Source organism: Achroia grisella, unplaced genomic scaffold, assembly GCF_030625045.1.
Source record: "Achroia grisella isolate CSIRO2021 unplaced genomic scaffold, CSIRO_AGI_Agris_v1 utg511, whole genome shotgun sequence".
NCBI lineage: Eukaryota > Metazoa > Arthropoda > Insecta > Lepidoptera > Pyralidae > Achroia > Achroia grisella.
Genome location: NW_026712905.1, coordinates 149,073 through 170,906, shown reverse-complemented (window position 1 = coordinate 170,906; position 21,834 = coordinate 149,073). Strand labels below are relative to the sequence as shown.

Genomic DNA, 21,834 nt, shown 5'->3' with positions numbered 1-21,834 from the left:
AATCAAAACGATATTGGAACTGTCAAAATTTTACAAGTTGATATACTTGATTTATGACATTTGTGTCGCTGTGTGCAGTGTGATACATTTATTTTGTATTCACGTTGTTTTTAAACTTTTACTTATATTATAATTTAACACTGAGATTCTATTAATACTAAAAGAACCTGTTATTAAATCTACAAAATGGCTGTAAGTATCTTGAAGAATAGTGGATCTTTATTGTGAATACTTGTAAATGAATGTTTTTACAAAACTAACCAACAAATTAAATTTACAGAAAAAAGGTAAAGCAAAGATAAGCAAAGTGAAAAGGAACAACCAGACGACAAACAAAATGAAGAAGCAGGGCAAATTAAAGTTGCAGCGGCACCGGACTAAGGTGCCGAAGCAGACACAAAAGCAACCGCAACAGAGTGTGGTGGAGTACAGCAGCGCCAGTGATTCGGAATCTGGTGAAGAGTGGGCAGACATGCTCGATGATGAGGAGCAGAAGTATATACTTAGTCGTATCGCGAAGCAGCCACAACTGTTGTCCAATGTACCTGAAAAAGAGGTGGTCAACAGGTGAGTAACTTGTATTACTTCGGAATAGGTTGTGTGAATAGTGAACAAAAATGTAATATTCTACGAAAATAGCATGTGTGACATTTATGTAATTTAGCCTTAAAATTATAAAAAAAAAATATGATCAACTGGGCTTTGAGTCCATCCTACAATAAAGTGCATAGGTTAGCGCTATAAGAGACCTATGCCAGAAGGCATGCTGAATAGTGGTACAATTTGTATACTACAGTATATACTCTAACCTTGGAAAAAATGTTATATTATTATTATCAGTATATATCTCCTTCCACATAACATTGCTTACAGGTCAAAGAAACGTAAAAGAGAAGATAAAGGAGGCCGGATGCCAAGACAGGTAGCTCCCGGCAGCGACAGTGGGGCTGAGAGTGAACATTCTGATAGTGAAATAGAAGAAAATTATGAAAAGGAACTATCGGAGAGACCCCCAAAGAAGATGAGGCCATTATTGCCAATAAAAACTAAGGATGGTTTAGTGGAACGGAGTGAGGAGTATGAAGGTATCTGATTTTGCATTATACTAGGATTAAACATAGCTACTGTAGCTAAAATCCAATTTATTGGGAAATTAAATGAATTATCATTATCATTCTGGAAGACTTCACTGCCCTATCTTAACTTGTTACCAGAAACACTACAAAGTTTCTTAGTGGAAACATTTAAGACAGATGTACCCAAACAGATAACTCATTAATATTTCTTAGTATTATTTGTTAGTATGATTAGATGGATATGCATGTTTTTTTTTTAATGTAATATATAATATTATGCAATAAAGCCTAATTATAAACAATGTATATGTCCATGTGTTTATCTTTTTAATTATATTGTTTGATAATATAGTACAGTCCTAATTTTGTACTTTGTGTGTGCTTGTTTAAATGTTTTGACTCCTAGTACAACATAAATTTCAGTTAGTTTGAAATTACATATGTCAAAGTTATATATTTATTATTGTTGTCAAATTAGTTCACAATTAAATTGGCAAATGTAAGGACATATATTTTAAAAATATAAATAATTTCAGTTATCCAATAACAAAATGATATTATAATTTTATATAATTTATATTTCAATATTACATAGAATCGGAATCAGAAGAGGAAATACAAAAGTCACCAGCCCCAGAATCAAAAGCAGAGCAACCACACGAGTCAGATTCTGACTCTGGATTGGAGGGAACCGCTGAGGAGAATGAATCATCAGACCATGAGACAGTGACAGCGGTTCAACTGATGGCAGCCAGGAGAGACAAACTGCAGCATGACAAGCTGAGGATAGGTGCATTGTGCTCTTCTCTTCTGGAGAGTCCAGAGAAGAAGGTATGGCACTTTATTTTTGTTTCTATGGTCTTTCATAGCTTACCTCCGACATTATGAGGGTGGTAGATAGTCAAAGTATAATTTTGTATAACAAGGGTTTAGACCAATGTTTCTCAACCTTTTCTGAGCTTCTCTAAGCCCCACCTTAGCCTTTCCTAAAATTCTTTTGCCTGGGGGGGCAGAGCGGGGGTCTCTAAGTAGTATATATACTTGTGTCGAGTTCATTTTCTAATTGTCCCCCTTAACAATCAAATTTCCCCCTTAGAGGAATCTCAAAGATTGTGTAAAAAAATAATTAAGTTAAATAACTAAATAAAGTTTTTGCATCACATATTGTTATATAGATATGATAAAATATATCCAGCAAAATGTCAAGTGTTACGTTTACCGTCATCGTCGTCTAACATCGAAAATTGACAATGCATCTGACCAATCCTGTATAATAGAGAATAAGATGGCATGGTCAAAAACAAATTCATGGTTTATATTTTTTTATAGTTGAAGAATCTCTTTCCCATACTCTACCTGATGGAGGAGCGGCTCAAGGATGATTCTCTGAATTTACTGTCTGTGCGAAAGCTGGCAACACTTTCCGCTTATGAAGTGTTCAAGGATATCCTACCAGACTACCATATAAGGCATCAAGATTATTCTAATGTTAAATGTGAGTGCACACATTGACAGATCTTTTTATTATTATCTAACTAGCAACTAGCCCCGGCTTCACATGGGTGTACATGTATTATACATAAATCTTCCTCCTGAATCACTCTATATATTAAAAAAACCGTTTCAAAATCCGTTGCGTAGTTTTAAAGATTTAAGCATACATAGGGACGGACAGACAGCAACTTTGTTAACACTTATCTATTATCTATTAATCTATATCTAATCTAATTTAAAAAAACAAACTGACGACCCACCTGATGGTAAGTGGTAACCGTCGCATATATACATGTGCAACACTAGAGACACACTATCATATGTTACCTAAAGGAGTACACCTATATACATATACAGCACTATGGACATCATGTTATCATGTGATACCTGAAGGGTTAGGGTTAATAAAACAGCAAAGGAACTGTAAACTAAAGATTTAATGCAGTCGATATTTTGAGAACGATTAGACATGTTATTGTACATTAGTGAAGTCGGAGAGAGGCTAAAAAAACTATAGAGATGTCACATGTGCGTTAATGAATTTAATTTCTTTTTTTTAAAATTGGTGATAAGAGATATGATACAACCGCCTGCCCTCACGGTATGCACTGCCGGGGCACCAGTGGAGGATGATCCTCACACACTGGAACCTAAGTGGTCTCAGCCAGTGCAATTTCGAATGAGGTTCCTCCTGTGCACACTTATATTGTAGAATGAACTCCCTGCTGAGCGTTTCTCGAGAAACTACAGCATGGGGTTTTAAAAGAAGGGTATATTAAGGTTTCTTAAGGATCAGCAACGCGCACTTGTCACCCCTTGTGTCTCAGGCTACAATAAGCGTTTACTATAAGTTGGGCCGATTGTTGGTTCTTAGTTATCGTAGTGTAAAAAGGTATATCATGATAAAATCCTATTAATTACAGTAAAGAAGGACACACTGGCCATGTACAAATATGAAAAGGAGTTACTGGAATTCTACAAAAGATATTTACAACGGCTGGAGAAAGCCTGTACAGTGCTGCGCAGGAAGAAAGGAGACACCAGGTCAGTTGTATTACTAAATACCCTCATTTACGAAAATGTATGGGCACAGATCGAAGGAACTGTGAGATCCTTGGACCTGCTAAATAAAGATTTAAGTTGACCTACAAGACAATAAGTGAAATTACAGAAATAGAGGTAAGATTATTTGTTCACGTATTAATATACAGATAAACAATTTTCTATTCTATTCTATGGTAGTAGATGATAAAATGCAATGAACTAGGAAGGTGGAGGCGTTTTTAAGCCTGGGGATGTTTTCTTGCTTCCCATATATTAAAATATAGCCAAAGAATTTTGTACTCTATTCTATAGTAGTAGATGATAAAATGCAATTTACCAGGAAGTTGGAGGAGTCGTCGGTAAACCTAGCGATGGTTTTTTACTCAGGTAATAATATTAGTCATAGAATTTTCTACTCTATTCTATGGTATTAACTGTTAAAATGCAATGCACCAGGAAAGTGGACGAGTCGTCGTTGAGCCTGGCGCTGGTGTCTCTGCGGTGCATGTGCGGCGTGCTGGCGGCGCGGCCCGACTTCAACTACGGCACCAACATCGCGCAGAGCGTCGTGCCGCTGCTCGACTGCCGGCTGCCGGCAGCCGTCGACCTCGTCACCAGCTGCTGCTGCACCATCTTCCAGGAGGACAAGAAAGGAGACATCACGCTCACGGTAATACATATACGGCACCGTCTTCGCTTTCATACATATACAACGTCTTCGCTTTCATACATATACAACGTCTTCGCTTTCATACATATACAACGTCTTCGCTTTCATACATATACAACGTCTTCGCTTTCATACATATACAACGTCTTCGGTTTCATACATATACGACGCCGTCTTCGCCGGCGAAAACGACGACTTTAACCACACTATAATCAATCACAGTGTAATCAACCCGAGGTGTGCGCGTCCCGGCGCAGACCGACCACCCTCCGATGGATCACCCGTCCAATTCAAGCGATCGAAATTACGACGGCCTGGTCAAGGTTCGAACCCTCGGTACAAGCGATACCCTCAGACTAATGTCATATTCATCAGACGATAGTTAGCCTTCAGCCACTTCATAAATCCTTCCTATCGTTTGGTAAAGCTATAAAGGCCATCTGCAACCAAGAGCTTTAGAGTAGTCCGGAATAAATCTACTTTCGCAAATGTATCACGGTTCATGTGTGGAGTTATAAAACCCTTATGAATTAATGAAATATATAAGGAAATGTTTACTTATAATTACTCTATAATTCCAGATAGTTCGATTGATCAATCAGTTGGTCCGACGTCGCGGAGAGCGGCTGCGGCCGGCGGCCCTCGACTGCCTGCTGTCTCTCAGGATACGGGACGTGGACATGGACGCAGATGCAGACCTCATCCACAAGAAGAGACAAGACCAGAAGCACAAGAAGAGAATTGTCAACTTGTCCAAGAAAGAGAAGAAGGTCTGTATATACCTGACAACCTTGATGGTCTAGAAGTTCAGTACTGAACTTACTTCAGATGAAACAGGCTTCAATACATTTGTATTCATGAGTATGGTTGTTTGTGTCAGTCTGGATGTTTTGTATGTATATTAAATATTTATTTACATTAGTTGTCTATTATCCTTAACATAGTCTCTACTTAGCTTGATGACGAGATGGCGCTGTGTGACTTGTCAAGAGATATTATTATTATTATATTTTTTAGATATAAAATGAAGTGATTATTAAACTAGTAAGTGGATTTGAAAATTTTCATAAAATTTAATCCCTAAAAATTATCTATATTAACAACATATACTGTGAAAAATTCATCGTATTTCCTTTCACTTAACGTGAAACATTAAAATATAAACAGACACTTTCTATCAACAAGATTTTACTATTTTATTATATGTAACTATAATACTACAATTGTTTTACAGAGAGCGAAAAAATTAAAAGAAGTAGAACGGGAACTGCTCGAGACGGAAGCACAAGAGAATGAGGCGGCGCGCCGGAAGCAGATGACGGAAGTGACGAAGACGGTCTTTCACATCTACTTCCGGGTCCTCAAGCAGGCGCCTCATTCCAAGCTCCTCACTGCCGCACTCGACGGTCTAGCCAAGTATGTGGTTTTTTATATAATTGGAAAACTATCGAATGTAGCAATGTCGTTACTTTATACTCCCTTAAAACTGAAACACAGAGCAAGGTGTTTGGGGGCTGAAATTTATGACAGAGGTACCAACTTTTAATTAACGACTTTGTATTATACAAAGTACACCTTGGTAAATTCACATGTATTTCATTACTGAATGGATTAATTTTATTTTTTTTATTCCTATACCATTACCAACGCTATTGGAAGCGTTACGACCTTCTCCGTTAGTGATTTCTGCAGATTTATCTGTAGCATTATTCTGAGTTGGCTGCCTTTTCACTTTTGCGGCACATAAAGCCACCTACATTTCTTTTATTAATTCATGGTTTTTTCTGTATCTCATGGATGTTATGTGTCTGTAATTGTTGATTAAAGAATTTATCTATCTATACTTTGTGTGTCTCTATATGGCTATCTTTAATCCGCCATATACGTGAACGGATGCTGCTTGTAGGGACTGGTCTGCTCTAATCACTATGACTGATTTCCTCTTATTAATTATTTAACCAATTGGTTGTATACTTAATATTTTTTCTATTTGAGTATTTAATTGAATTAGTGTGAATTGGTAGTTTGTATTCACACACTTAAACTTAAAAATGTAAAGTAAGAATAAAATTATTTAAAAGAGCAACACGCAAGTTTCTTGCTCATTCTTCTTGTGATGAGACAGCTTTCCGAACGAGCGGTAGATTAAAAAAGAATGTGATGAGTATTCAAAAGTGCTTCAATGTAAGTTTTTTTTTAATAAATAATTTTCTATTCTATTCTAAAAAGCAGACGAAGTTGTCTATAAACAACTATTTTGTCAGAATAGATGCTGTAAGTGACTTTTTCTATGAACAGGTTCACACATGTCATCAATTTGGAGTACTACTCGGACCTGGTGGCGATCCTGACGCGGCTGGTGGCCGACGAGGCCGCGGACCGTCGCCAGCGACTGCAGTGTGTGAGGACGGTGCTGGCGCTGCTCGCTGGTGCTGGAGACTCCCTCAACGTAGACCCTGCAGTCTTCCACGCCTACCTCTACCAGCATATACTTGGAGTCCACGCGGGTAAGTGCCTAATGGGATGTCTAGATAGCAGTAGCTGGGGCAGATTGTTAGTTGAGGACTATTGGGTTTAATAACGTGCGAAGTTTAATTTAAGGGTGTAATTTATAGCTATACTAGCTGTGCTCGCGGTTTCACTCACGTGAAATTCATAGCCTATATGTTATACTGATATATAAGCTTATTACTGTAAAGTTTAATCGAAATCCGTTCAGTAGTTTTTGCGTGAAAGAGTAACAATCCTCCATCCATACTCACAACCTTTCGTGTTAATAATATTAACTAGCTACTAGCCCCGGCTTCGCCCGGGTGTACATGTATTATACATATAAACCTTCCTCTTGAATCACTCTATCTATTTAAAAAAACCACTTAAAAATCCGTTGCATAGTTGTAAAGATTTTAAGCATACATAGTAATAGCACAGTAATAGAGACGGCAGACAGCGACAGCGACTTTGTTTTATACTATGTAATGATGAGATACGTTATTCTGATGAAGGTATATTATTGTAGTTTCATTAAAATCCATTCAGTAATTTTTGCGTGAAAGAGAACAGAACACACGGTGTCACGTATTTGTAACTCTCAAAATCGCGAAATAAATTATTGCACACTGATATAAAGGGACAATAATGAAGCTAAAACTGACTTTGTTTATTATCAAAATTCGAATCGCATACCGTGATTATAACATCCATCCACAGAGAAAACTTTCGCGTTTATAATATCTGTATGATACAATGTAATAACAATAGTTTTATTATATTACATGCACCAATAAACATTGGTGACTGTAATATAAAAATGTTCTTTCAGGTTCGACCCATGAAGACGCAAAGATAATAGTGGAGGCAGTATGGCAAGTGTGCTCTCGGGCGCGCCGCGTGTCTTCGAACGTACTGCAGGCGCTCTCCAAACGACTGCTTACGGCCAGCCTTCAGCTGCAGCCTCATGCTGCACTTGCTTGCCTTCTGCTGCTGCATCGGCTCGCGCAGGTACCTCTATAAAATGCAAACTGTTGCCTTTAAGAGCTGTAAATTTTATTAGACACAGCTGTGCCCGCGGGGTCATCCGCATGAAATATGTAGCCTATGTATTAGATGTATAAGTTATGTTATTGTAAAGGGTCATTAAAATCTGTTCGGTAGTTTTTGCGTTACATTTTTATGAACATCCATCCAACCATACTCATAAACTATTCTACCATGTGCAAGTATCAATAACATCAACCAGCATGTCAGGTTGACCTCCATGAAGTTCCCCTGGAAACCATGGTGATAAACTCCTAGTGAATTCACAATGGGCTAACTGACTTGATCTCATGCTAGGCATGTAGATGTAAACCGTTAGGCATAGGCGGGTGTATCATTCCATTACATTCCTTCAAAAAAAGTCCTTGGCCAGGTTGCTTAGTTCAGTTACTTTGCCCTATATGATACATTTTACAAAGATTACCATAAAAATAATGTATAGAACAATTCACATAGCTCCATCTAGTCCCAAACTAAGCAGACCTGGGTACTGGACAACTGATATAAATAAATAGAAACATTTTTTTTGTAAATACATATTATACATAGAAATCACCTATATAGACATATATAATCATGAAATAATAACAATTTTTTTAGTTAAATACAAAAAATATTGTTGATTATAATCGTTACTTATTAATATTAAATTTATTAATAAATTAAATATTGTTCAACAGCAAAGCAAGCCGGTGGCGTCCCTGTTAGAGCAAGATGGCGAGTGCGCGGGCTCAGGACGGTTCGACCCGAGCTTGGGGTCGCCGGAACACTGCAACGCGCACGCGGCCGCCGCTCACGAGCTGGCCGCGCTGGCGAAACACTTCCATCCCGCAGTCAGCCATACGGCCCGCCTCATACACACCTCGCTACCGCCCGATATGACTAAACTGTGAGTAAATTCTTTTGATAATAATAAATATCGACCACGACATTTTTAACTATTCTAATGCTGTTAGCCGCAGTTGTCCTTTTACAGCTTCACTGACCGATTGTAGGCTAATGCAGATGGCACTCCAAACTCGTAGAAGTACGTATGGAGCGGCTGAAGGCCAACTCCTGGCTAGCTAGTCCCGGGCCGAGTGGCTTGGTATAGTTTTTACTTTGCCTTATTGTGCATTGGTCGGGTTTTAACTGGTTGCACTGAATATTTGTGGCCTTACACTTGTTAATGGCAGCGCAATTAAATAAAATAATTAATTCATTAATTTAAAACGGGCAAGTCAAGCAAGCAAGCAAATATAGTCTATATTATTAGGGTAAATTAAAACCTAATTCGATAAAATAGATGTTTATTCTATTTTGTCATCATCTATTCATCATTTATCTATCTACAAAATCAATCAAAATCAAAATATCTTTATTCATGTAGGTCTATTACAGACTCTTATGATATGTCAAAACTACCGTCAGTTCGGAGTGCTTTAGAGCTAAAAAGTGACAAGAAACTTACTTCTTATTCTTTTCAAATGAATTTCTACATAATTACATAAATACAGATTCAGTAATTTTTGCGTGAGAGTAACAAACATCCACACATACAAACATTTGCTCTTAAATTACTAATGAATAATTTAGTAATTGTCAAAATCTTATTGCAGAACTCCAATACAAGTGTTTGAGCAGTATGACGGTTCACAAATGGCATTTAAACCACCAGTGCCGCCTCCGAACCGCCTCATCTCCAAGGCGAAGGTGGCGAAGCTTTCTCACCAGCACACGTGGTTTCAGCCCACACTCAGGGAGTACTGCCAGAAAGTAGAAAACCACGTGGATATGACGATAAGCTTCAGTGATAGATGATTTTATACAAATGAAATAAAAATACATTATATAAAGTATTTTAAGTGTTTTATTATTAAAATATTTTACATTAGCTGTATATGATAACATCGCCAGCGTGTATACGAGTAAAATGCTTATAGTACTCAATGATGATGTAATTATTAAATTAGTGGTGGCCCAATGGTCGAAATTTGGCCCTAAATAATTTATATGATAAGTATTGACTGAGAAAAGTATCCTATATATAAAGGGCACATTTTATTTATTTTTGAGTTCTTAGAGTATCAAGCGAGTTTCAATAGTAGCAACAAAGGATGACTTGTAGACGAATATATCTACTTTTAAAAGATTTTATTTACCATCTACCTGCTGCTCTTTACCCATGATCATATCATGGCGGTTGAAAACCTAAATATCGAACTCGATAAAAATAAATAAAACGTGATAAGATTCTGTGATTATTCCAAATTGTCGGTATAAATACTACCCAAAGATGCTTTTCATCTTCAATCTCAACTTATAAATAATGACCGCGTCAAATTTAAAAAAAGTATCACTTCTGTATATCCTACATTTCTGATATATGGTTATAAAACTCTATAATGGTAGAAGTTGATGAGATTTGGGAGTATTGTTGCGGATATGCCAGTTCGCCGCCCCGTCAGCGCTGCAGCGCTTGATTCCAAGTGGCAAGGGAAGACTGTACGAGCTGAACGCGCCGCTCGCGAGCTGCTTGCAGCACGCGCTGCATTTCACCCTGTTGCGTTGCTACATACTGCTGCAGTTCAGACACCCTAGTACGCCAACTGCAACATTATTTATTGCAAAATTAAGCAAGCGAAAACGGACCCTATTGTAAAGAACAATCAGGGTTTTTTATTGAAGTAATAAACGTCAATTCCATGATATACATGTACATAGATCTTACCATTAGATAAGCTAGCTTCTTTAACATTTCGGTTACATAAAAGAATTTGATTTAAATTGAATTTGGTACACAAATAGTCTAGATCCAGAAATAGCACGTTGTAAAATAAATTACTATACTTCGAGTATCATAATTTTTTTTAAAGCTAGAAGCTTGAAAGTTATTTTTTTGGAATAAATATGACATTCAAAGATTGTCAAAAATTTACAATTAAAATAGGGGTAAAATAAAATAGTAGTAGTAGTATAATAATCACACTTTGAAAACAAAACTTTATGATAGATGTATACTCACGCGACATCTTGCTTCTCCCAAAAGTCGAGTTCACTGTCGACCTTCGCATATTCTTCCTGATGGCTCTTCAGGGCCTCCAGTCGGCTCGACACCTCCTGCTCCTGTACCGACCAGGCTGCAGCTTCTGCCGTCTCCTTTGACGTTTCCGTCTCAAGAGACTGTTGCTCTCGTTGCAAAAGTGCTTTGATATCGGCGATTTTTGTACGGGTTTCTTCCTGTTTAATTAAACATCATTATTTATCATTCTATATTTATAAATAGACTCAAAAAGTCGTTTACGCGGCCTCACATATTTTTATAAAGTACTAGCTGTCCCGGCAAACGTTGTTTTGCTTTAAAATAAAAATAGAATTTAGGGGTGGACTACCCCTAACATTTAGGGGGATGAAAAATAGATGTTGGCCGATTCTCAGACCTACTCAATACGCTCACAAAGTTTCATGAGAATCGGTCAAGCCATTTCGGAGGAGTATGGGAACGAAAACTGTGACACGAGAATTTTATATATAAGATTATGCTTTGCAAGTTGCCCTCCAATTTCAGGGCTCTAATTATCATTGCCTTCCCTTATTTTATTATTTGTGGTCGGCGCTGTATGTCATATTTCACCGGTTCCTATCAGCCGTCACATATGTATTTACTTTCCTTTTACGTATTTATATAACGCCCTCAGTGATCTAAATGTATCTAGTTAAGGGTCCAGCGTGCGGCTATAAGTGTGCACCTACCACCTACCACCTACCAGCAGGGCGGTGCGCCTCCTGCCGCCGGCGGCGAGCCAGCAGCGAGCTCTCGAGCGCGGAGTGCGGCCGACCACCACCTACCACCTACCACCTACCACCTACCAGCAGGGCGGCGCGCCTCCTGCCGCCGGCGGCTCGCTCGCGGGCTATGGCCGCGCGGCGAGCCAGCAGCGAGCTCTCGAGCGCGGAGTGCGGCCGACCACCACCTACCACCTACCACCTACCACCTACCAGCAGGGCGGCGCGCCTCCTGCCGCCGGCGGCTCGCTCGCGGGCTATGGCCGCGCGGCGAGCCAGCAGCGAGCGCTCGAGCGCGGAGTGCGGCCGACCACCACCTACCACCTACCACCTACCACCTACCAGCAGGGCGGCGCGCCTCCTGCCGCCGGCGGCTCGCTCGCGGGCTATGGCCGCGCGGCGAGCCAGCAGCGAGCTCTCGAGCGCGGAGTGCGGCCGACCACCACCTACCACCTACCACCTACCACCTACCAGCAGGGCGGCGCGCCTCCTGCCGCCGGCGGCTCGCTCGCGGGCTATGGCCGCGCGGCGAGCCAGCAGCGAGCTCTCGAGCGCGGAGTGCGGCCGACCACCACCTACCACCTACCACCTACCACCTACCAGCAGGGCGGCGCGCCTCCTGCCGCCGGCGGCTCGCTCGCGGGCTATGGCCGCGCGGCGAGCCAGCAGCGAGCTCTCGAGCGCGGAGTGCGGCCGACCACCACCTACCACCTACCACCTACCAGCAGGGCGGCGCGCCTCCTGCCGCCGGCGGCTCGCTCGCGGGCTATGGCTGCGCGGCGAGCCAGCAGCGAGCTCTCGAGCGCGGAGTGCGGCCGACCACCACCTACCACCTACCACCTACCACCTACCAGCAGGGCGGCGCGCCTCCTGCCGCCGGCGGCTCGCTCGCGGGCTATGGCCGCGCGGCGAGCCAGCAGCGAGCTCTCGAGCGCGGAGTGCGGCCGACCACCACCTACCACCTACCACCTACCACCTACCAGCAGGGCGGCGCGCCTCCTGCCGCCGGCGGCTCGCTCGCGGGCTATGGCCGCGCGGCGAGCCAGCAGCGAGCTCTCGAGCGCGGAGTGCGGCCGACCACCACCTACCACCTACCACCTACCACCTACCAGCAGGGCGGCGCGCCTCCTGCCGCCGGCGGCTCGCTCGCGGGCTATGGCCGCGCGGCGAGCCAGCAGCGAGCTCTCGAGCGCGGAGTGCGGCCGACCACCACCTACCACCTACCACCTACCACCTACCAGCAGGGCGGCGCGCCTCCTGCCGCCGGCGGCTCGCTCGCGGGCTATGGCCGCGCGGCGAGCCAGCAGCGAGCTCTCGAGCGCGCGCAGTGAGGCTGACGCCTCGGTCACTCTAGTCGCACATTCCGCCTCCATCAGCTCCCTGACGATTAAACATATATTTATATTTATTTTATTTATTTAATTTCATAGCTGTAGTCATTGCCTGATAATGCCTCGTTCAGAGGCGAAACAATGCAAACTCAGTCGCAATATGGGTCGGTGTAGATCCAGTAACGATCAGAATTCGATCACCAATAAAGGTCATAAGTAGTCATAACGCTTCCAGTAGCGGTGGTGAGGTTTCTGCACTGAATATATGTGGTCTCACACATGCAATTGGTTGGTAATTAAACAAAATAATATAGTACCATTAAATTAAAAAATGGTTTATTGCAAAAGCTATGAAACCATTGAAACAAGTTTGAAACCAGTTTGCGTAATTTTGAGTGTTGACAATCAAAACGTGTATATATTCTTCCAGTTCGAATTTTAAAATAAGCTTATTAGGCAAGTAATCACTACGATAAAATTATCGACACCACATTCTCTTAAAATGTTGTAATTTTAAATTCAAATTATTGCCTTCACTACAATGTTATGTACCAAATTCAAAAATTAAAAAATAAGTGTCGATTGTATTAGCATTAAGATTATATTGTTCTGAAGTTACAGTTAACTATGAATTTTAAATATCTACAAATAAAGAGCAAGATCTCAGGTGTGTTTTTTGGCAGGCCTAAGATCTTGTTAACCATAAGTGTTAATATTTGATTGTTAAAATTTCATGAAACAAAAAAATATACTAGTTACGTACTTTTCATCGATGGCCAATTTGGCTAGATCAGGGAACTGGGCCGACAGGTGTATGAGCCCCTGCTTGTACTCCACGCAGCTGTCCAGGGTCTTCTTCTGCCACAGTGCCAGTTCTGTCTCTTTGCTCAGTACCATCTAATATAATGACAAATTATTAACGAGTTGTATACTGCAATTCTGCCTGCGTAAAATACAGTCCCATGTAATTCGCTGATAGTTTAGCTAGCTATATGTGGGGTTTTCACTAGAGTCTATAATATGGTGTTTTTAAAGGGGATAGTAACATTGAAGACAGCTTTGATAAATCTTATTCCTCACATAGGGACCGGCATTTCTTATTGTTAATTACGTATATTATTTTTTAAATATGTTTTTAGTGTACAATAATTTGAGGTAGACATAATTTGAGCCCTAGATTTATTTCAATTAAAGTGCCCATGGTGATCACCCGGTCTCAACGTGTAAATTTACTTTCGTTGTGCAGTTACCGGTGGGCATCCGCTCTTTAACTTGTTAAGGTCTTAGGGTACCTTGGCAATTTGGTCAGCGAGTGCCCGCTTGGAGTCCTGCACTCTAAGCGCGTAGTCTACTTCATCCAGCAGCCGGGTTCGCTCGGTGACGCTCATCGTCTGCTCTTCAAGCTCTCGACGCAGCTCGTTGTTCTGTGCACTGTAAGAACAGATTCAATGACAAAATATCAATGTTTATGCAGACTTTTTGTATGAGTCTGTTGTGACCCACACAATTTGGATGCTATGATGTATGAATGATGAGTTCCAGACTTCTTCCCAATTTGATTTATTGACATGATATTTGAGTGAGGGTCGGGTATTTGAGTGTTTGCTCGTGTGTAGTTGGGCGTACCGAAGGGAAAATGGTATGTGTGGGCGTCATATGGATGCGGAGCGGTGTAAAATTTTGACGAAGGGATGGTAACATACCGTATACGAGGGCTTCCCAAACTTTTTCGTACTGCGGCGCCCTGGGGACGCCCCCGAGACGACGTCGCGGTGCGCTATGGCGTCGGCCGCACAGTTCGGGGAGCCCTGACGTACAGCATCAGTACGTGCGTGCCGGGGCGTGCGTGCGGTACGTACTTGGCGCGGTCTGCGTCTGCGTCGAGCTGTCCGCAGACGGCGGCGGCGTGCGCGGCGGCGGCGTGCAGGGCGGCGGCGCGGGCCCGCAGCTCCCGGCGGGCGGCGCGCTGCGCTCGCAGGGCTGCGAGGAGCGCGTCCCGCCGCGCGCTGCGTCGTTCCTCGTCGGCGCGCGCCGCCAGCTCCGCCTCGTCCTCCAGGCACGCGCGGTACTCTGCGCACATTACGTTACCCGCATATATAGTCGACGCGGAGGCAGATTGTCCTCCTTCACGACGACCGAATTGTTACGCTACAAAACTGACTTCTTAGAGTACCGGTTATTTCTTTGGTGAAGTTCGCTGACGAAAGAACACGTCCACCGCCTAGCCTGAAACTGTTGGTCTTTGAAATCGAATTAGACGCATCAAAGTGTGCCATGGATGGACAGGAACGAGAAGTGCAGATCGTGATTTTCCTATCAGAAGTGTTTTGTGTGCGGGTTCTCAGACCATCCATTCATTTTGATGATCTGAGAGAGCCGTCTTGAATTCAGAATTGCTTCGATCTAAGTAAGGATAGTAAACAATTCCTCAAACGTCAAATTACAATTACCCAATCCAAATACATATAACTCAAAGGTGACTGACATAGTGATCTATCAACGCACAGCCCAAACCACTGGACGGATCGGGCTGAAATTTGGCATACAGATAGATGTTATAACATAGGCATCCGCTAAGAAAAGATTATGATTAATTCTACCCCCAAAGGGATAAAATAGGGGATGAAAGTCTGTCAACTTTAAACCGATCAGGCTGAGACTTAACATGCATAAATCTACTATGACGTAGGCAGCCCCTAAGAAAGGTTTTGATAAATTCCACCCCTAAGGGGATAAATTAAGGCGAGCGAAGCAGCGGGCAAAAGCTAGTACTCTATATAAATTATGCTTAATTGCTTTAACATCAGCTTCCCATAAACCCCCAAAATAAGAAGAATAGGGTGGACATAAACAAAATATAAATGAAAAGAGATACCCTTATTAGCTAAACCCCTAGCCAATGAACAGCAGCCAGTCTTTAAAAATTTATTAGTTTCATTGTAAACACCAATGAATGAAGTGCCATTATCAAAGAAAATATACGGAGGTTTCCCTCTAGGTGACATAAACCAACGTAATGCAGACAAAAAAAAACTGTTACTGATTAAGTTACCTACTAGTTCAAGCCTTAGTTTTAAAGCAAACAACAATTGCGATATCATATATCGAGGATGTAAAATTGTCAAAGTGTATCATAATACACTGACAATTTTACATCCTCGACCTTGACGGCTTGCAGATGGAAATAGGCCTAATATAGTCTATGCTGCAGACATAGACTTTGACAGATAGACGACAGACATTCGAATGGATGACCTGGAGTTATATGTGATTTAGATAAGTTTCCCATAAGTGGGGAAGGTCTTGCATGTACACCTTATACATTGATACTATGTAGATTTAGCCAAACTTCGACATTTTATTGACCAATTAACCTTACTAATGCTAACTATAGCTGCGGAACGAAATAAAATATATTAAGCACAGTATGATGAAACAAAAAATATTTATATGAATTAAAACACATTTATACTTTAGAATCATGTTTTTTAATATGAATGCTTCTATTGAGGCTTATGTAGAATGATTATATTTGATTTTAGATTTCACTTTTTTGATAAAAAGTTATATTGAGGGTGACAATAAAAGACACACACAATTATTGTTATACAACATATATACTCATATATTTATATAAAAAAATTGAGAAAAACAAAAAAAGTTACTCACGCTGTATAATTTGTTCTAATTCATTAATCTTCTCATCATCATTGCCAAGTAATGCCTTCAAGTTCTGCAAATACTCCTCATTCAAGTCTTCAAACTTGTGTCCAGGGTCTTGAAACCTGTTTCATATGCACAACCAGACTTAGCATACTAAACATACATAATAATAATAATATAATAATCTCGGGACAATTCACACAGCGCCATCTAGACCCAAGTTAAGCTAGCTAAAGCTTATGTTATGGGTTCTAAATAACTGATACAATTACATAGATTTTTTTTTTCGTAAATATATAAATATTATTAGTAGAACACCCAGATCGATACAAACAATCATACTCGTGAATATAAATGTTTGTGCCGTGCGAGAAATCGAACCCGCGACCATCGGATGTAAAGCGGTGCGCTAGACCGCTTTACCACTGAGGTCGTCAACATACATACATAACTATGAACAGAAGTTTTCTTATTAAATAACGTAAGATCCATCAGTATTAAATCATATTTATTGAGCAAAGCCTACTCACTAAACATTACTTAAATGACAAATGTGCATGGCAATAGTTGTTCATCCCATGCATGAACATCTTTATTTAATGTTAGACATAGACACCTATATGAAGTAAATAATGTATAAAGTAAATAAACTGACTGACTGAAATTATATTCACTCAATAGACCTGTATACTGAACTGGATGGAAGGGAAAAAATGTTAATACAAAAAACTTGCCATTCATAATGCTAACTCAGAATATTTTACCTAATCCAGCATTTCGAGAGGTAATCGCGTCGCAAGCTCGATAACTCATCCTTCCCGATATACAGCCATTCATCAGTGACTGGTAACTCCTGACAAAAAAAAAACAATATTTGGTACTTGATATTAATCAATGTTTCACCCAATTTACATAAAATCTTTAGCCTACGTGTTATTCTGATATAAGCTATATAGTAAAGTTTCATCAAAATATGTTTAGAAGGTTTTTTGTTTTGTTTTCAAGCAAAATCTATAATTTTTACACACTATCATCTGTTGAAGATATCTCGCACCAGAGGGTGTCAAATAGGGATGAAAGTTCATACAAACAAAGTCACGGGCTGGTATAGTAATAATAATAGGTGACTTGCCACATGGTTGACTTTTATTTATCTGTTAAATTTAACCAAAATCTATAATTTCTACACCATACCATATCTACACATTATCGGATGAAATTCGCGGATAACAACTGGTATAGTAATATAATAATAGGGTGACTTGCCACGTGGTTGACGAGATCTAGCAGGTACGAGATGAGTGCGAGTGCGTGCGGGAACGCGTGCAGCGTGTTCACGGTCTTCAGCCACGACTTGGAGACCGTTCCAGGGTACAGCAGCCGCTTCGACACGTGTGGTAGCTGTGCAAATACAAAGATATACTAGTAAGACATGAAATGATCTGAAGCAAACCTGACAAATGTCTATACATGTAAACATATAGAACCTGAGTGTACATGTAACTGAATCGTACCGAAGAGGCCGACCACAGAGATAAAGCTATCAGCTGTATGTTCAAAAGGCTCTCATTCCCGGTGAGATTGAGAGGGGCATGCGGCGGGTGTACCTTGGCGACGTAGTTGTCTGTGTTGAGCTTGGCGTCCCTCATGAGCGGCAGCAGCAGGCCGCCCACGATGTGCACGAAGCGCGCGATGGTGAGCGGCCGCAGCACCCCGGGCCCGGCCTGCCCGGCCTCCCCGCGCGCCGCCAGCGCCTCCGCCACCCGCGACAGCGCCGCGCGCTGCCACGCCGCCGACGACACCTGCCTGCACGCACGCACACCACCTTCTCTTTTATCACATGCTTCGGGCCTTTATGTAGTAATTAGACCCCCACACTTCTAACTTCTAGTACGGCCTTAGACCAGATTTAAAATCCAGGACATTTCGCACAGCGGCTTCGAGTCCAGAGCTTAGCGAAGGTTGATTATTTATTTATTATTATTACTCTGTGATCTAGCGGTCTAGCACACCGCTTTACGTCCGATGGTCGCGGGTTCGATTCCATGCACGGTACGAACATTTGTATTCATGAGTATGATTGTTTGTATCGATCTGGTTGTTTTCTATGTATAATATGCATGTATTTTTAAAAAAAATTATCTATGTATTTGTATCAGTTGTCTAGTACCCATAAAACAAGTTTTAGCTAGTTTAACTTGGGTCTAGATGGCGGTGTGTGAATTGTTCTGAGATTATTATTATTATGTATTTACAAAAAAAAACTTGGTATTTGTTGTCTAGTACCCATAACACATACTCTGTTTAGCTGGTAACTAGATGGCATTTTGTGAATTGTTTTGAGATATTATATTATTATTACTAATTACTCACCTCTGATCTTTGATAGTGACAAAAGCCAGTGCTCTATCCAGTGAGGTTTGCCAGCTACGAGTTGCGCGATCTTCTGAAGGTGTTCTCTAAAATTTACAATACACTGTATTACAATTTGTTTTTTTTTTCGAACTACTCTAATGCTTTTGGCCGCAGCTGGCCTTTACAGCTTCACCGGACGTTAGGGGGCGAGTGCAGATGGCACTCCAAACCCGCGGAAGGATTTATGGAGCGGCTGAAGGCCAACTCATGCCTGACAGATACGACTTTAGTCTGAGGGCACCACTAAAGGTTCGAACCTCGGCTCACGCCGTCGTAATTTTGATCCCCGTTTGAATTGGACCGGGGATCTATCCGAGGGGACAGATTACAAATAATTTGTATATCATATTAACAATTAACTTATTGTTAACATATTAGAAAAATAATTAGTGTTACAGTTACAACACTATCATGCATGAATATGCATGATAGTGTTGTAACCGTAAATATAAAAACTTACAAAATATAGAATTATATTTAATAATTCTATATTTTGTAACTGTAAATATAGAATTATATTCAATATTCTACATCTTTCTGTTAACATTTTTTACAGTTACAACAGTCTAATTTCATTATAAGTGCCCTGACCCAGCTTTGCACTGGTGGCTCTTGGATCGCAACCTGTTGGGAATGAAAATGCCACCAAAATAGGCTGGACCCTTCAGGGATTATCTTGAAAAGATAGACAAATTTCTTAAAATTAAATTTTCATTTTAGATCTAATTATTTCCATATACACACAATTTTATTTAACATACTAAATCTACAGTCTAAATTATTGTGAACATTAAGAAGATGTGACACAAAAGTTGCACTGGTCAGCTAGTAGAACAAAGTAATAATAGACTTACAACAGGTGTGGTGGTTGGTCTTAAATAATGGCTGGAACGCAGCGGAGTTGTCGTTGATTGTCCATATCTATCTCCTTGCTGTGATCTGGACCTCTGCAACAATACTTTGATGTCAAGATTCATTGTTACTTAAAACTAATAAATAAAGATAAATTTAATATGTTCCTAATAATGCAACTATAACTTTTAGTAATGCAATAGTTTACTCTAAACTCTGCTGCTGACCTTATAAGCTAGTTCTGTATGGTTCACAAGATAACCATTTTGGAAAAGCTTTTGCCAGTTAGTGGTAGACAGGTTGTTGATGTAACACAAACAACGCTGGTCAGCTAGTAATATAAAAATTTCCTCTAAAATACTATACAAATTTTTGGACTAATATCTAAAAAAAACAGAATTTTTTTTACAGATGAGGCAAAAATGACCATATTTAAAGCCTAAAAGAGAAACACAATAACATTTATACATCTGCAAACAATCTTCTCCCCTCCAAACTTGAGCTAAAGAAATCCAGTAATTATTTGGCTCAAGTTTAGCTGGAAGAAACTAGTATCAAAGAGAGCTGCAAATTTAATTTAATTGAAAGCTATTGCATGCATAACTAGCCTAAGCCAATTCATAATTGTCTACTCACCCCATTGAGAGGGAGCTTCGTGGCCGATGCCTCTCTACTAAGTCTACCACCAAATGTAGTCCGAGGGGGATCCGCACTGCTGGATCGGTGGCCTGTTGTGCTCGGCCTACGAGCCTCTGTCGACAATCGGTCCGTAGAACCAGGCCTCCGGGGTTTTGGTAATAATGATGGTCTATCCAATCTAGAACAGTTCACACCGTAGATTATGATAAGCAATATTCATAATTTTAAACGTAGTTCTATAATCTAGAAAGATATACAAAAAAGAGACTTACCGTGATTTACGTATAGCTGAAGATTGTCCAGCCTGAAATCTTGCTGGTATCATGGTATTATACGTATAGAAACCAAAGTAACGCAAAGTAATACAAATTATTCAGATTTAGTTATTTTCATAAGTAAATTAAAAGAATTGAAATACAAACAACAATTCGTTAAGATTAATTTCAAAATTCAAACAAAACATTCGAACGGTATATTAAACATCAATGTCAAACGTGGCTGTCAAATAATATTTTCTAATCTGTGCGCTAAATCCCAACATGATATAATATTTGAGTATAAATTTAGGCGTAGTGATAATTTGCCTTGTTAGTTTTTACATTAATATTTGGACAGCATTTTTAATTATTTAGGCTAATTTTTTGACAAAAAAGATACATACAACTTGTATAAAATATATACGGTATAGAGTATTTATATGAGCTTTATTAAATTGACTTACTTTTAACGGGTGAAATAAACAAAACAATGACCCAAATAAAAAAAATCAAAGAAAAGGTTCAGGTCCACGTTCTAGCTTCAAAAATAACGAATTTCCATTCAAACTTTCATCCCTTATTTTATTTTAATCTCTTAAGGGTATGGTATGGTATGGTATGTTAGACTCCATTCTCCGCAATTAGCCTCACATTCGGGCCGTTGTGCGTGTAGAGCCAGACTACTAACGTAGCCAGCCAAGCTCCTCCCAAAAGCGCAGAAGACTCCTGGTGTCTTCGCAGGCTTCACGGAGCGACCTCACCGTTCCGAGGATTTGTTTTCGTTGTTCGGCCACTGCCGTGCACTCCAGGATTACGTGAGCCGCCGTTTCTTCAGCTTCAAAGCAGCCCCGACAGAGGGGGCTGTCTGTAGCATCAATTTTGTATAAGTGTTTGTTTAAGGAACAATGGCCCGTTATTGTCCCTATCATTATTTTGAGGTTTTGTCTATCTAGATTAAGTAGACGCGTTGTTAACCGATGGCTCGTTTTTGGAATTGCCACTTTAGATTGTTTGCAATCAGTGGTTAGGTTCCATCTTTGGTTTTGTATTTCGGTGGATCTCTGGCGAATCCAGGTGCGAAATTGCGAGAA

The 21,834-nt window shown here is 40.6% G+C and overlaps 2 protein-coding genes across 2 annotated transcripts; one reads left to right on the top strand and one right to left on the bottom strand.

Annotated features, from left to right (window-relative positions):
• The first annotated feature begins 93 nt into the window (after positions 1 to 93).
• LOC131846463 (nucleolar complex protein 3 homolog) lies at positions 94 to 9,647 on the top strand. The gene is made up of 13 exons (XM_059195776.1): positions 94 to 192; positions 281 to 567; positions 874 to 1,085; positions 1,672 to 1,907; positions 2,406 to 2,571; positions 3,494 to 3,614; positions 4,071 to 4,284; positions 4,866 to 5,054; positions 5,519 to 5,700; positions 6,583 to 6,791; positions 7,607 to 7,785; positions 8,502 to 8,710; positions 9,420 to 9,647. Exons 1-13 carry the CDS (start codon positions 187 to 189, stop codon positions 9,619 to 9,621), a joined length of 2,412 nt encoding a protein of 803 aa, XP_059051759.1. The 5' UTR covers positions 94 to 186; the 3' UTR covers positions 9,622 to 9,647.
• A 603-nt stretch (positions 9,648 to 10,250) lies between these two features.
• On the bottom strand, positions 10,251 to 20,922 carry LOC131846511 (uncharacterized). Its single transcript, XM_059195835.1, has 14 exons — positions 20,759 to 20,922; positions 20,484 to 20,664; positions 19,850 to 19,942; positions 18,954 to 19,039; positions 18,188 to 18,386; positions 17,847 to 17,981; positions 17,345 to 17,433; positions 16,587 to 16,702; positions 14,777 to 14,987; positions 14,210 to 14,348; positions 13,681 to 13,814; positions 12,825 to 12,966; positions 10,826 to 11,040; positions 10,251 to 10,409 (listed from the first exon to the last, which is right to left on the bottom strand). Exons 1-14 carry the CDS (start codon positions 20,809 to 20,811, stop codon positions 10,265 to 10,267), a joined length of 1,938 nt encoding a protein of 645 aa, XP_059051818.1. The 5' UTR covers positions 20,812 to 20,922; the 3' UTR covers positions 10,251 to 10,264.
• Positions 20,923 to 21,834: the final 912 nt, after the last annotated feature.

Bases quoted from the DNA above. Each gene is read 5' to 3' on its own strand.
- LOC131846463 (XM_059195776.1), top strand. The intron at 1,086-1,671 runs GTATCTGATTTT...AATATTACATAG, and splicing joins ACGGAGTGAGGAGTATGAAG to AATCGGAATCAGAAGAGGAA. The intron at 4,285-4,865 runs GTAATACATATA...CTATAATTCCAG, and splicing joins AAGGAGACATCACGCTCACG to ATAGTTCGATTGATCAATCA.
- LOC131846511 (XM_059195835.1), bottom strand. From the start codon at position 20,811: ATGATACCAGCAAGATTTCAGGCTGGACAATCTTCAGCTATACGTAAA. The intron at 19,943-20,483 runs GTGAGTAGACAA...GTATTGTTGCAG, and splicing joins CGAAGCTCCCTCTCAATGGG to AGGTCCAGATCACAGCAAGG. The intron at 12,967-13,680 runs GTACGTAACTAG...TTTAATCGTCAG, and splicing joins AAATTGGCCATCGATGAAAA to GGAGCTGATGGAGGCGGAAT.